The sequence below is a fragment of the Boleophthalmus pectinirostris genome, unplaced genomic scaffold (assembly GCF_026225935.1).
Source record: "Boleophthalmus pectinirostris isolate CB_2022bp ecotype Guang Dong unplaced genomic scaffold, ASM2622593v1 HiC_scaffold_3, whole genome shotgun sequence".
NCBI classification, from domain to species: Eukaryota; Metazoa; Chordata; class Actinopteri; order Gobiiformes; family Gobiidae; genus Boleophthalmus; species Boleophthalmus pectinirostris.
Genome location: NW_026571299.1, coordinates 37,324,148 through 37,339,940, shown reverse-complemented (window position 1 = coordinate 37,339,940; position 15,793 = coordinate 37,324,148). Strand labels below are relative to the sequence as shown.

The 15,793-nt window shown below is 40.9% G+C and overlaps 2 protein-coding genes across 5 annotated transcripts in view; one reads left to right on the top strand and one right to left on the bottom strand.

Moving 5' to 3' along the window:
• LOC110174652 (potassium voltage-gated channel subfamily A member 2) overlaps nt 1-11,439 on the top strand; it is a 37,368-nt gene extending 25,929 nt beyond the window's left edge. For 2 of the 4 annotated variants that reach the window (XM_055160820.1, XM_055160818.1), the window contains exons 3-4: nt 5,965-6,084; nt 8,797-11,439. In XM_055160820.1, the coding sequence (XP_055016795.1) occupies nt 8,934-10,430 (1,497 nt within the window). In that variant the 5' untranslated portion in view covers nt 5,965-6,084; nt 8,797-8,933 and the 3' untranslated portion in view covers nt 10,431-11,439. Of the gene's footprint in view, nt 1-5,964; nt 6,085-7,877; nt 8,012-8,796 lie in introns of those variants that run through there. The other 2 variants (XM_020940760.2, XM_055160821.1) reach the window with 2 other exon arrangements.
• Nucleotides 1-15,793, bottom strand: part of ngfb (nerve growth factor b (beta polypeptide)) — a 58,966-nt gene that overhangs the window by 26,666 nt on the left and 16,507 nt on the right. The window lies entirely within an intron of this gene.

The window sequence follows — 15,793 nt, the reverse complement described above, 5'->3', positions numbered from 1 at the left end:
GGTTTATTATCACCTCTTTGTCCTCTGAGGCCTGAAAAGAGCAACAATATGTATTTGGATATTAAGCTACCAGTGTCATCATTGAAAGTGAATCAAATCATTTACTTAATATAAAGTAATAGCCAGTGATCTCCTCAAATTTGCAAAAAATTAAACACAATTTTAATAGATTGCAGATATAAATGGTGCTGCCAACTCCATGCAACTGTGGTCCCTTCTGAAACAGTCCCAGCTGCTCCTTTACATTCTCTGAGTTGGCATGCCAACTGGCCTACCGATGTACCTTTCTTCTCCTCACACTGAATTTCAATTGTGCTTTTCAGAAGGGCTAATTGTATAGCACATTATTTATAAGCCTTCTTCGAATTCAGACACAAAACATCAATGAGATTCTTCTGATATTATCATACAGTCATTGTGTGAAGACACACATCATTCATTATAGCTAAACTGACATTAATGGCAGTTTATGATGTTGTTCTTGCTTTGTTTTAACCTATTCACTGTGTTGTTGTTGTTGTTGTTTTTTTGTTTGTTTGTTTTGTTGTTGTTATTTTACATGTTCTCCCAAAAAAAAAAACTTGTGTAAGAAATTTATGTATTCGAAGTGATGGTTTTGTTTTAGGCCTACTGTAGCTGTCTATTCTAAAACTGATAACTTACTACTGCCCTCTACTGGGTACTAATATTACTGCCAAGGATTTTCCATTATATACTCCTACCTACTTCAAACATGTGACAGTTGACGCATGTTACTAGAAATTATTTAGATGGTTGTTCAACAAACTAATGGCATGATTCATCAGTCATCAGAAATGCCATAACCATTGCACTTGGGTTTTATCGCTGTATAGGTATTTGCCTATGAGGTTTGTAATTATTTTTGATAAATCATCTGTTCATATAAATTGGAGTCAGAAGTGTGTTGATCACAGCTTAAATGCTTAGGTTGTGCAATATTCAAAATTCTTATTACAGGTCAGAATATCTAATCATTCTGAAATACTGAAAATACTCCCATGACTTAAGTTAATTGAAAAAATATATATAAATGTTTCATTGTAATGGGAAAAATATGAATGCAATAGGCAAAGATTAGATCCAACATGGACTTCTTCATGACCTGAATTGTAGTAGTGCAAAAGGAGGTGAGAGCTCTGTCCTCTAGGTCGAACACCTGAAACCCAGGTGTTCTGTTTAAAACCTGCTGACTGGCTTTGTTCCCTCAGTGTCCCAGGGTAGAACTGAAACTTCTTCAATGTATTTATAACCAAGGAACGCACAACATGGCTGCACAATTCTCAATGTCGTTTATCACGGACTGCAACAAGGACACTGCAGTTCAGCCCATCTTGTTCTGGTTTTCTAATCATAATAGAGGGGTTTTAAAATGTTTGTGCCCAATGTAAGAAATTATTTTTCTTTTTGTTGTGTACAATATAAATTCAAAATTTAAGAGCCATGTGCCATCATTGGCTTTGTTTTTGTATATGTAGCAAATCTGTGCTATAGGGATAGAGAATAATATGGCATAAAATTAATTAATTGCCTTAGAGCTATTTGCTTCTTTTGAGAGTTCACTCTTCACAGTGATTGGTTAAATCTTCTTGTCACTTGTCACTTACTAAGAGTGTGATGGAGGCCAGTAGAAGGAGTGGGTGGGTAAAAGTAGATGCAGTTGAGCATAGTGTTGCATTAAACAGAAAAGCAGACTAATATCCTCTTGAACAACATTAATGAGTTTAATTGTGTTAATGTCACAAGCCATCTCATAATCCTTGTCCTTGCAGTGCACCTCTCAGAGCGTCTGATTCTTGACTGTTGCACAGCTGTAAGATGGTCTCAGCTGGTTAGCTTCACTCCTCTGTGCTCTGGGATCCTTCTCATTAACAGGGAAGTACTGACACGGACTGCACACAGTGACTGCACATAGTGACTGCACACAGTGACTGCACATAGTGACTGCACATAGTGACTACACAAGCTTCAAAGGACAAATACAGTCACAAATGTTCACAATAAACAAGATAATAGATAACACTGCTCCAGTGCTAGTTATGTTTGAGTGCTTTGAATATTTCAGTGTATGGAACAGATGTTTTTTGAGCTGAACCTTTTGAATAAGTCCTAATGCCAGCTCCTCCCTGCACATTATCATTATATTATACTTGAGCAAGGCACTAAACCCACCTTGTGTATGTATAAATGTGATGTTTGCATAAAGGCGCCTTTATTTATTTGTACTACTACTTTAATCATCATAACCATGTAATAATTATGTAACATTTAAATGCCTAATTCCCAATTAATAATATTTTAAGGATTAGTATAGTTACCCAGGGATAGTGCCAACGCCTAGACTAGCAACCCATTTTGCATATTTACACTGGTGATATTTAGGTCGTTTTCACACCGCTAGTTCGATTATTTGGTCCGCACCAAGCAATAAAATTGTTATTATGTAGCAAATACACTCCAGTGTTGTCCGCTTTCACACCGGCAAACGAACCAAAACTGGTTCGATTCACGTGTCTCTGTTTCCCCGGTAAAACAGCGATACCTCCAGTTATCAACACCGATGTTCCTGTTAATACCACGGGCCGTCCTCATCTCAAATTATCATCATGAACTCATAAAACAGCAACATGTAGAACTTTGTACAAACTCACCGCATCAGCCCAAGTTCGGGTAACAGCAGCAGCCAACAGCGTTCACAGTAGCGCGCAGCTTCTCAGGACGGGGCTGGGGTCTGGTCCTTGGTCTTCTGTCGTCCTACAAGCGCGTTGGTCAGATGGTCCGGAGGCTCCATCCTCCATGTGCTGGTTCCAAACGGTGGCGAGCAAGACCAGTGCACAATGACTGGGTCTAAGCGGGTACGTTCAGTCGTCTGCGCGCTGTTTCCGTGCGGGAAAAGCAAGAATGCGCTGTGGACTACAGGTCCGGGCGCGCTGCTCCGGTTCTCCGCGCTCAAGAATCGCGGCTGGTTCCGAGGTGGTGCAGCATCCGGACAGAAGCGTGAGTCCAGTTTGGTTTGTTATATGTTGTTCTGAGCGTCCGTCCTCCGCGCATTTGGTTCTTCCCGGGGAAAGCGCTTCCTCAGGTCGAGGCTCCCCGCTCCAGCTCCTCTGAGCCCGGCCTGAACCGGAGCTGCCCCCGCTGGTTCAGGACTCTGGTTTGGATCTAGTCCGACTGTATTTCTCACACTAGGCAAAAAGCAGGGACTTTTTAAAGTTGTATCAATTGAATGGGCGATTGCCTATTGCCATAAAAATTATTTGGTTAATTAAAGCCTAAAATAACAAATGTTGGTTGGTACATGATCACGGGGAACACCGGGACTTCTCTGTGCGTGTAGGTCCCGAACAGGGGTACGCACCCCCAATTTTGACTCACTCTGGAGCCACACGTTCGCACACTGATACTTGCTCTGATCTTCGTGTGTTATATTCTCTGTATTGGCCATTGTTGGTAAAATAATTCGAAACTGAATCGCGGCTGCGTCTGGACAACAATCTGTTACTGCGCTGGAGTCGTACAGCGCGTCATTTCAGGCAGAGGAGACGCTTGTCCCTCCCATGATGCATTTCGAATAGTCCGTTTGTCCATACTGTCTATGGTTTGGACCCGGGTTCGCGTTCACACCAGAGGAACCGCACCAAAATTGGTCATTTGGTGCGGATTCAAGCGAACCGAGGCCACCTCTTTTTTGAGGTCTCGGTCCACTTGATTTGGTTCGGTTCCGAGTCCGATTGACGCTTTCACACCAACGCAAACGAACCGAACTAACCACTTTTGGTTCGAATGGACCGTTTGGTGCGCACCAAATACTGTCGGTGTGTACAGGTTTTGCCCAAAAACTATAAATAGAAAGTATGAGACACATTGCCATTCTTTCTGTTGGTGCCATTCATCCATCTGTTCTTTCGAGAATGTGTAATGGCACTCTGGGGGCTATTCATAAAGTTCACTCTTCTGGATCACGACTCAGTGTGCCGTGCTTTCACCCGCACAAAGGACAGCTCCAAAAGCATGTCAGAGGAAGCATGCATCCCTACCCCATGGCTATGCATACTCAAGAATGCTGCAAAACTGTATGTGAATCCAGAACATATGCTTGGCGACAATTGTCCATAGACGGAAATATATTTAACTGACATTTATTTTTACTTCCACCTTGAAGGTCATGTCTTTGCTGTCCTTGCTCTGTTGTCAGCCCAACAACAATGAAGAAAATGTCTGTTTGAGTTTTGAGTTTGACCATGGTTCCTCATTTTTTTTAAAGTTTTAATTCAGAATTTTAAAAGAATAAAAAGAATAATTTGAAATGGGGTTTCTGTTTCATGAAATACATGGATGTTTATGGATGTCATCTCATTTGAGACTGAATCTTGGGGTCATGGTGAACTTATTGACTATGCAGTTGATCACAGACTCGTAAAAAGAGCTTTGTCATCTTCTACCTTATCCTAAGAGATCCCAGAAGCCCGGGAGATGCTTGATGCTATGACCCTCCCATAACCTCCTCAAGAGACAATCTCCGTAGCAACTGTCCCATGCTGGGCAGAAGGTGCAGTGACAGTACTGACTGCTGAGTGAAAAATTTCAGTGTCACTGTGTGTCTTAAAAGACAGGCTGCTGTTGTCGAAGCTCATGGCTGTGGTAATCCCAGAAACCCCTCTGGCTCATCTGTCAGGTGTGCAGTGAGTCACAGGGCCTTCACCAACCGCACATGCACTCCTGAGTCACTCACCACCATTAAGTATTACATCATGATTTTGATATTTTCTAACCTCTGCTCTCATAACCATGTAGCTTCATGTAGTGTATTTAATACATGTAAGATAACCAAATTCTCACAGATGTCTTGAATATCCCTGCTCCCCGCACTACACTGTACAATACTGCATAAGGGTATCCCTGCAACAGTGACAGTGATTCACACTGACTGACTCATAGTCCTTCCCTTCAGCACCAGGATGGCTCACTGGATAGAATACAGTGAAGACAGTCTTCATCAGGCTGTTGCTCTATGTAAAATGACAAATGAGTGGTAACCCTTTGTTCAAATCTTCTTTGTTGGCCTGTAACAGCTATAAATTAGTGAACAAATAGTTTTACTCATATTCAGTCTTGACTTTAGCAGCATTATGTGAAAACCCTTAAAAAATGTCAGATGTATGCAAATGTCTTTGCAGCTACCATCTGTTATTAGATTGGCCGACCTGCCTTTGACCTTTGGAAAAATTCAAACTGACCTATTTTGTTGTGAGCTGATTGTAGGTGAATTTACTGCATGAAAGACTGTGGCAGTAGACTCCAGTACAAGTGTCCTTGTCCACTCCTGTTTCTGGCTCAGTTCCTGGGACTGCCCTCATCCTGCTGGTGCCCAGTCTGACAAATACCACACTCCTTTCCTCCATTTTCTCTCCACATTTTTTTTTTTTTTTTTTTGCCCTTTTTTTTGTCTTTGATGGGGTCAGTGAAGGACAGATAGAGCTAGCTGGTTTGATATTTCAGGCAAAATCTGTGGTTTTCTTTCATTCCCACAAGTTTAAAGATTCCTGTTAAAAAGGCCTAAAATGCATTAAGGTGAAACAAGAGAAAAGTATACCCAGTGCGAAAAGAAAAGTGTTCTCAGTACTTATCACTGTATTGCTGCAATGGGCCTGAGTTATACAGGCTAGTGGTCTCATTTCTTGCATTGAAGACTATTTGCACAGATAGTTTGGGACCTATGTCTGCTGCAATGCAGTGAGAGTAAGCAATGACATACTTCAGAGTCCATTGCACATCAGGGACAAAATGGGGCTACTTGTCTCCTGCTGGTATAAAGTTATGTTACAGGCTATCATTTGTTTTATTATGCATCATTATGTATGTGTGTATGTCTGTATGTATGTATGAATTTATTTATTCATTTATTTATTTATTATAAATAAGGGAACCCTATATTCTATGTTTTAGTGGTAGAGGAACCCGGAGAACCTGGACGAAACCACAGGCGCAGAGAGAAATGTAAATTCCACAGAGGCCCCCTATCGCCCACAAGACCTTCTTGCTGTGATTTTGAAGCATGAAACCCAGGTGAAAATGTGTTCATACTGTACTAAATTCTACAATGTACTAAATAAATGTTCTAAATAAATGTGCTAAATAAAAAGAAAATGCTTATTTTTAATGCTCAATGAGTCCTCCATGGATATCAAAATACGCCTAAAGAACAAAATGCATAAATTTAGTTCTCACACCATTTGTGTCAGAAGCTTTTCCAAGACATGTCCCGGATCAATATTCCTTAGCCTGAAACAGACTCAATTTTGACTCTCTGCCAACTTCCACATCTATCAAGGCACCACGCACATCCTATCCCAGACACTGCATGGAGATATGTGCTTTTAATTAAAGTAAACCTACCAAGGCAAAGTGAATGAAGCATCTTATCCAGCGGTGGAGATTGTCTCATAAATAATGTCTCTGCTGTCATGAGGAACCTGGGAAAGCCATTAAGAGCCAGAGCTATGTGTAAGTGTAGGAGCGAGCCAGCGCTCAGGCAGAAGGCCTGTCAGGAGGAGGAACCTTAGCAGAAGAGACCACCCCGCAGGTGTTTCCCTCCTCAACACCCACCATCTGTCTGTTTCCTCCTGTCATGGACAACAAGGGATTCCCAATGACCTATGACCTATGGAGGTCAGTCCTGGTCACTGCGTCCTTTTCCAGCTCTAGTAGCATTGGTCCTTATGGTAATGGGAAGAGGATGGCCCATTGATTAGTTTATTCTTTGTTCTAAAGATAGCAGGACACCATAATGGAGGCTCTATTTTGGTCATTTTGCTATCTATTATGTATGAGGCTTGCGCTGGAAAGCATTATAAACATAATTGCCTTGGATAAGCACATTGAGTCAACATGAGTTGAGGAACAATACAATATTATGTATTGTGTTTCTCGTAATTAAGATGTAAAATAGGTTGGTGGAATTGCCTTGGAAAAAGTTTTTTGCTCATTTGTTTTGATATTAAATTACTGACTACATATAGGCCTACTAATTTTACATTTTCATGAGGTTAGGTCTTTAAGGTGGATTTAGTGCATTGTTATTCTTTAGAATCTTTAGAATAGAAAATGATTATACGATCTTCATCTATCAGCCTCTCCTTCCTCAGTTCCTCTTTGGTATGCAGAGCAATGCCCGACTGCAGGTTTGAGTTTGTCATCCACTAGAGCACCATGCGCTCACAAATATGCGTCTGACCACAACAGCGGTTCTACTGATGGGGTATATCACGCAGAAAGACCAGTGTGTGTCCGGTATGTGCTGTCTGTGTGATGTGTGCAGGGGGGCTGTGGCTCAGTGAAATTGCATAATCTTCAAGCCCACTACGCTGAGCGATTCTTTCACGCACGTCGTTTGAAGTCAGCGTCTAAGAACGCCGTTGTGCCCAGGCCATTAGGACAGTGATGTTTGTACGCGCTCGTTTCTGCCTCGGCATATTAGACAGACGTTATTAGACAGATGTGAAGACAGGCGGGAAGACGTAAAGACAACGTCCTTGTGTTAATAAATAGATTTGGTCGCGCAGTTATTACAAGTGGACAATAGGAAAATGATTTGGAGACGGTAGGGCTGCAGATGTTGTCGCGCTGGCGTGAAGTGAACAGAGGTGGCGCGTCTTTCTGCTGATCCCAGCACCTTCGATTTTATTAGGTGACTGTGAGGCACCAGCAGCACCCCTTCGTTAGGGTCCCTCCCTCCTCCCTATTTGCCCATCACCGAGACCATCCCACGACAGTCTTCTGGAGACGGGGAGGGGGAAGCAAGGACACACCCGCACATACTGTACCCGGCGTTTACGCGAAGATGCTGCAGACAACATGAGGTGAAGAGCATCGACTGTCCCAAATTGGAAATTGTTTTTTCCTGCCTTGGAGACCAAAGAGCTGGTTACCGCAGTGTGTTACTTGTCGTCGTTTTGCTACGTATTGCCATTGGCTATAAGGAAAATGACTGTAGGTATGTTCAGATAAGCAATGTTTTTGTGATCCTGACGTCTGTGTTCTGAATAGAGTGAATGAACATGTTGCTACAGAAACAATTTTATAGGATAGCGTTAAGATGCATTTGTTGGTATTTTTCTGCATTCTACCAGCAGGTTCAGTTGATGCAGAGATACAGTTTTTCTCTCGGAACCTATTTCCTTCTATGGATCAATTATTTATACATGTTTCTGAATATTTTAGATTCAGGCACCATTTCGAGACAAAAATTCACAAAGCTAGACCTGAAGTCATGCAATGTGATCCATTAATATGTGTTTCTTACCGCAGTCAGTCTTGTAGCATCTTGATTTTAAGCTGCAGCGTTTTTATTATATTCAAGACAGGATGCAGTCTGTGACTTTGCTGCCTGCTGCATTGACCTGTTCATGCATGGCTTCCCTGCGAAAGGTAGTTTCAGTCATTTCATTGTCCAATGCAGCAAATTGGTGTCCTCATTTTTTATCTGTATATTTGTTAGCCTTTTATTTTACCTACAGAATTACATTTTATATGCAAGGTACTACATTGCTCACTTGCATATTAATTAGACAGGACCATTGAATGTGTTTTTTTTTTTTTTTTGGCCTGGTGCATTTTTGTATTTTCAAACTTAATACATATATCTGATATGAGTGCAACATTATTTACTTTTATTTTGAGTTGTTTGTTCTTAATGTTTGAACTAAACCCCATCTGAATGACATAAATATGAAGTGTTGTCTCTTCCTAACTCTTTCTCTCTGTGTGCCCCAAATGCAGCCCAATCCTAGGTCTCATCCTGTGGTCGTCAGGTCTTTACGCTGAGCCCCCTCCCTTTCCTCCCGGCCCGTACCTGCAGTTGTCCAGGCTGCAGGGCCCCGACTCACTGAAAGGTGCAGGCCTCCTCTCCCTGCAGAATGACTGTTGCCACGGGCGACCCCTCGGACGAGGCGGCCGCTCATCCGGGACACCCCCAGGACTATGACCCTGAGGCAGACCATGAGTGCTGTGAAAGAGTGGTCATCAACATCTCAGGGCTGCGCTTTGAGACACAACTTAAAACCCTTTCACAGTTCCCTGAGACCCTGCTAGGAGACCCCAAAAAAAGAATGCGCTACTTTGATCCTCTGAGGAATGAGTACTTTTTTGACAGGAATAGACCCAGCTTTGACGCCATATTGTATTACTACCAGTCTGGAGGACGGCTACGTCGCCCTGTCAATGTCACCCTTGATATTTTTTCGGAGGAGATTCGTTTTTATGAGCTGGGCGAGGAGGCCATAGAAATGTTCAGAGAAGATGAGGGATTCATCAAAGAGGAGGAGCGACCTCTTCCTGATAATGAATTTCAGAGACAACTGTGGCTACTGTTTGAGTACCCAGAGAGCTCAGGTCCTGCCAGGATAATTGCCATAATCTCTGTCATGGTCATTCTAATATCAATTGTCAGTTTCTGTTTGGAAACCCTTCCAAATTTCCGGAATGATGAAGATGAAATGCACAAAACTCACTCTGAAGTTTTTTCACCTGAGACCAACACAACAATAATCAGCTACACATCAACCTACTTCACAGACCCATTTTTTGTTTTAGAAACTCTTTGTATTATATGGTTTTCATTTGAGTTTTTAGTACGCTTTTTTGCTTGCCCCAGCAAAGCAGGCTTTTTTGGAAACATAATGAACATTATTGATATTGTTGCTATCATCCCTTACTTCATCACTCTCGGCACAGAGTTAGCAGACAGGCCAGAGGATGGCCAGCCAGGTCAGCAAGCCATGTCTTTAGCCATTCTCAGGGTCATTCGTTTGGTGCGAGTCTTCAGAATTTTTAAACTTTCACGCCATTCCAAGGGGCTTCAAATCCTGGGCCAGACCCTCAAAGCCAGTATGAGAGAATTGGGCCTCCTCATTTTCTTCCTCTTTATTGGGGTTATCCTGTTCTCTAGTGCGGTGTATTTTGCAGAGGCAGATGAGCCAGAATCGCAATTTGAAAGCATCCCAGATGCATTTTGGTGGGCTGTAGTGTCCATGACAACAGTTGGTTATGGTGATATGGTCCCTACTACAATCGGTGGCAAGATTGTGGGCTCCCTCTGTGCTATTGCAGGTGTGCTGACCATTGCCTTGCCCGTACCTGTCATTGTGTCCAATTTTAATTACTTCTATCATCGTGAGACAGAAGGAGAGGAACAAGCCCAGTTCCTACAAGTGAATGTGCCCAAGACAGACTCCATCGAGGAGCTAAAGAAGAGTCGCAGTGGGTCTACCATCAGTAAGTCTGACTACATGGAAATCCAGGAGGCTGTCAACAACAGTAATGAGGACTTTCAGGAGGAGAACCTCAAGACAGCCAACTGCACACTGGCCAATACAAACTATGTTAACATCACCAAAATGCTCACAGATGTGTAGTTTATTTCCTTACAAAGATGGAAAACCTGAAGTAAAGCAACTGGAAAGAAGCTTTGGGAGCCCCCTGCCTCATGCTTGAAGTATTCAAGGCAATAGAAGATGCTGGAAGATGTTGTGGTTGATAGCGATAAAACATTATAAAGACCATGTGCACATTATGTTCATCCACTATACTCTCACAAACTCCCCACAGGAGGAGTTTTGAATATTACATTTTGCATGGTGTTGGCTTGTATTTGTTTGCTTCACAATAGGACAAAAATGTGCACAAAAACATAGTTCATCAAAAATAATAGTTAGGTATAATCACTGAAAATGATATATATGTCAAACATCTTTGTGTCACCAAGTCACTTTTCCCAAGACACACGAGTAGCTATTAGCGCTTTCTGAAGAGCACTTTGTCTGTACAACTACATGCAGCTTCCTGGAGCCAATAAAACCAAACTTTCTTATGCGACACCATCTCCAAATAAAAGGACAACTGAGCATAAAGCAAGCCTACTCACTGCATTGCTTGCATGGCCCATGGGTGACTTGTTACGAGGTTGGTGGTTAAGTACACCATCTTAATCGAGGATGAATGACAGCCATCAGCTTTGAGCTTGTGGTTCGACACCTTTTTACCAGTAGACATCAGTATCTGATGAATGACTAAGGATGGCCTTGACTGTACTCTTGTTTTTGTCAGACATGTACTGTATGTATTGCAGTGCAAGCTTCCCCTTCATTCACCAAAACTGGTCTTATTGCAGAGCTTTGAGGACAGCTTGAATGTTTCTTACTGTTGTTGTTGTTTTTGTTTTTTTCACGGTAAATCATGCAATGGTATTTACTCCTAGAAATAGGTGGGTGACATACAGTAACTGTGACTCAACTAATAGTCAATATGTAGATAACTGCTGTTAATAGTAAACACTAGTCAGTTATAGAAATTGCATGATGTTTTTATCTGGGACTTTCCACCAGTCTCAACTGCCACTAGCTTCATCACACCTGTGTACATATGTCTTGACACTGCCTTTAATACAAATACACTTGACAATGGCAAGAAGTTGATATCTAAAGCTGTATGTTAGAGGACTTTTGTAAGCTATAATATTCAAATGGCTAAAACCCATCTGGATGCAGTGTCTGTGTCAATATATCAATATAAACATTCCACATAGATATCATTGCCAGGTAAATATTTAAGAAAATATATTTAATTTTAGTTACATAGAGGATTTATGTGCAGTCCTGCCTTTTCACAAGTTGGCACATGTCTTCACTATCTAAATAGAAACTTAAGGACTAATGTATAAGAAATGCTTTTCTCTGCCTTTATCTGGGTTGTCGCTATCTTCGCTACTGCATGAAATCAAAGACATTCCTAGAAGCATGCATTTAAATGCAAATAAGAAGCCTCTAAGACAAAGTTATTGCAATAGATATGCTTATTTTCTATCTGCATATATAATATTGATACAATAGAGAAGATACAAATAACACAGATTCACCTTATTAGAATAATAATAATTATAGATCTGTAAGATAAAAAGGAAACCTTGTATGTTCCATGTTACACGTGCATAATTGTATGTATGGTTATTATTTTAATATTGTCCTTAAGACATCAGAGTGCCAAAGACACACTCTCAACCATCTATACATTGGTCATTTCCTGTTTATTGTAAATCCTAACCACATCCTCAATTAAGGTCAAAAGATCACATAAAATAACCGTATATCTGTGATAAATTATTTTCATTTCATACACTGGTGCTGTAAAACAGAGTCAAGTAATGTTGAGGCTTGGCACCTGTATGTACAAAAAATACAAAGGTAGCCTTTGAATTACTTTACGTGTACTGGAAATGACATGCAATGTATTGTTGCATGTAGGAAAAAAAATACCTTAAGTCCTTCTTCTTGGCCATTCCGGCTGCTCACTTGTCTGTTGGTTGAGTTGTTCTCATATAGTGTATGCATTATGAGAGAACTCTGCTGGCACAAAGTGCCATTTCTAAAGTGTCTCCTTCTGACTTACAAGTAAGAGTTGTATCATTGATTTTATTTTTGAATTGATAATTGAAATTTTAAGGTTTGTTGATTATAGTTTCACCAGCGGCTGAGACATTACACAGACAACTTGATTATAGTTATTTTTACCACAGCCCATGCAGTCTCTTTTAACCTTGACTTGTGCAATCTGTTTTGTGTAAACATACTAGCAATGCCCCTGACGAACAATGATTCCCCTGATTGAAACACAAGTTGACCTTAACTTTTTAGCACTGACTTGTGCATGGACTTTTCTAGTTCGGAGGAAACTCTAGCTCAACTGTGAATAAGACGGTCAGTTGTCCATTATAGAGTAGCCTTGAAAAATTGGTTTGTTTCCAATTAAGAATTTCTGCCCTTTGCTGAACACTGCCAAGGTAACAGTTTAAGGCAGTAATTAATGTGGATAACATATACTGTAGATTTTATGTCTTCATTTTGCCCTCTTTCATTTTTAACCTTTAAGCAAAATGTTTCATGCTATGGCTGCCAATATGTGTTCAGGATGCCTCTTCCAACTGCCTGAGGTGACTGAACATGTCTCTGTGCCCATTCTATAGCTTTCTTCCAAGTTCCAACATTTTTATATAAATATTTTGTATTTATGTGAGTAGAAGTGTCAGAGGGAAGTGTTGTTTAGCAATATTACTTTGAAGGACACTACATTATCACAACCCCTTAAATACTCTTGTGGGAACAAGTTTTGTCTTCTATGTGTGGGAAAGTGTGTTTATTGTCTTTTTTTTTTTTTTTTTTTTTTTTTTTTGCTGTTGCTGACATATTTTTTACTTTTATGACTTCTTTTCTATTTCAGATATCAGCAAACTTAATCAAATGCAATGTATGCTACAGTTAATTAGAACAGCAAACCGGATTGTCAATCCACTGACTAATGTTTTGAAGGTCCACTATTCTGTCACTGACTATGGCTGCACTTCTCATTTGTGTATCTTACCCACAGTTTGATCCAAAACACCCTGGCACATTAAATGGTATGTTTTAAAATCATGGGCAACATTAGTGATGACACTGTTGTTGTTGTTATCGTTATTATTATTATTATTTTAGTTTACCTCCAGCAAATGTCAGTGTAGCAACTCATTTCCTTCTGCTCTAAGCGCAAGATGAGTAAAGTGGTTCTCTGCAGATGTAATCTGTGAAGTGAAACACTGAAACATCTTGTTTTTTACAAGGCTTCTTGCAGCCTTTAAAATCCCCTGCCTCAGCCATCGAAGCACCAACCATGTCATGATTTCATGAGAAGAGTGCCCCATGGTGAACAGACATTGAGTGATCTATGCAGAATGACTTAAAATGGTCTGAAAAAAGTTACACTTTGTCTGTTGTTTCATATCACTTACATTTTGGCCCATTGGATAGCCAATGCTTCAAATTATGAACCACTACATAGTACTTTATAGCACATTTTTAATGTGAGTTTGAGTTTTGGGATTATGAGAGCTACACTGTCATCTTTATGTAAAGAGAGACTATTATGTGAAAGGGAAAGCAATGATCTTTATGCAATCTGTATGCATGAATGTTTGAGAAAGAAGTTGTATGGTTGTTCACCTCACCCGTGTCACTGTTGTGTCTGCCACTGAGGCCTGAACCATACATCTACATGGATACAGATTATGGATTTTCTTTCTATGAAATGAAATGTGAAAAATGTAAATAATAGCCAGTAAATGACTGAACAAGAATCCTATTCTCTGAAATGTATCTGAAAAATAGAAAAAAGTTTCAGTATTATCTGCACTTTACAAAAGGACAATCTATGGACAAGAGAAATAAGAATGCATTTAATTGTCTCAAATGCTCATATACTGACAATGAAATATCAACAATGAAGCCAGTAATTCATCAGAAATGTTGTGTGTTTATTGTGTGCCTTGTCACTGCTTGAGTTGTTGTTTTACCTAAAACAAAATTATTCTTTATCACACTCCAAAAGTGGCCTGTAGTAGCCTATATTGTTTACACATTTATTTAAAAAAAAGCATGGATTGTTCATAAAGCACTGTTATGGGGGCTATAGCTTCTACTGAAGCATGTGATTTTGTCAAAGAGGGCATTCTTTCCACAATATCATGAGCAGGCTACACAAGACAGGGTCATTCCCCAGGCTTGTCCTCAAAAAAACAAAAAAACTGAAAAAAGATCATTTTAGTTTGAACTACCATTTCTATGTTAGTTCAATTTTGGAGTGAGTTTCCAGGCCCTCTTTAAAGCCATCTTTATCCAGCCTGTGTCTACAGCGTGTGTCGTGAGCAGAAGCTCTGGTTCGGCTCTGTTCTGCTCCTATCTCCTCCAGTCATTTGTCTCGCTTTGATCCAGCAGCTCATGCTCTGCGTCGTGTCGGTGATGAAAGCAGAGCATGTGGGGAGAGCAGCAGTCGGCGCGTAGGCCACTGCAGGTGCTGCCGCTGTCGTCAGGGAGGACTGTTGTTTGTCAGTGAAAGTAACATGCCCACAGGAGCACGCTCTTACCAACTTCTAATTAGGAATCTAGCATCATGGGAGCTGCTAGTCCAAAGGGGCAGCCCCGAACCAAGACCACGCAACCATTATTAACAGCTTTTTTGCTCCATTCTCATTAAACTCTGCTCTAATGATCAGTGAGAGGTAGGTGTCCTTACAGATAGATATCCCCTCTGATGTCGGCTGTTACACGACTATATACATCTAAGTTTTGAGAATCGATTTTAGTTCAAGGATGTATTTTACTAACTCTGTGTATGGAGTTGTCTCCTTGGTATTGTCTAAGAAAATAACAAAATAAAGAAGCAGTGCCCTCTAGAGGTCAAGTTGCAGAAATGACTTTCAAATGTTCTGAAGAATGCTGACTGCAAATGTGACAGTGTTTGGTGTGTTGACGAGTTTTCTCTTTTTTTCATATACTGTAGTGTTATGTTTTGTTGACAAGATAAATGACTGCAGCTCTTTCTTCCCAGACACAATAGGACAATGTACTCGCTGTTCCCTCTAGAGTCATATGGCTGATCAATACTCTCATATTGTGCGATAGTGGCATTGAATTTCTAGCAGTGTGCACGCGCATACACACACCCGTACACGCACGCGCGCACACACACATCCACACAGACGCATAGGCGCGCGCGCGCGCACACACACACACACACACACACACACACACACACACACACACACACACACACACACACACACACACACTCTCTCTCTCTCTCTCTACCGGGCCTCTAGGGGTGACAAATGGCCTCAGTTAAGGTCAGCCAACCATGCATCCCATCTCATAGAGGACAGTGAAACTGCCACTGTGAACAATCTGCCAGACAG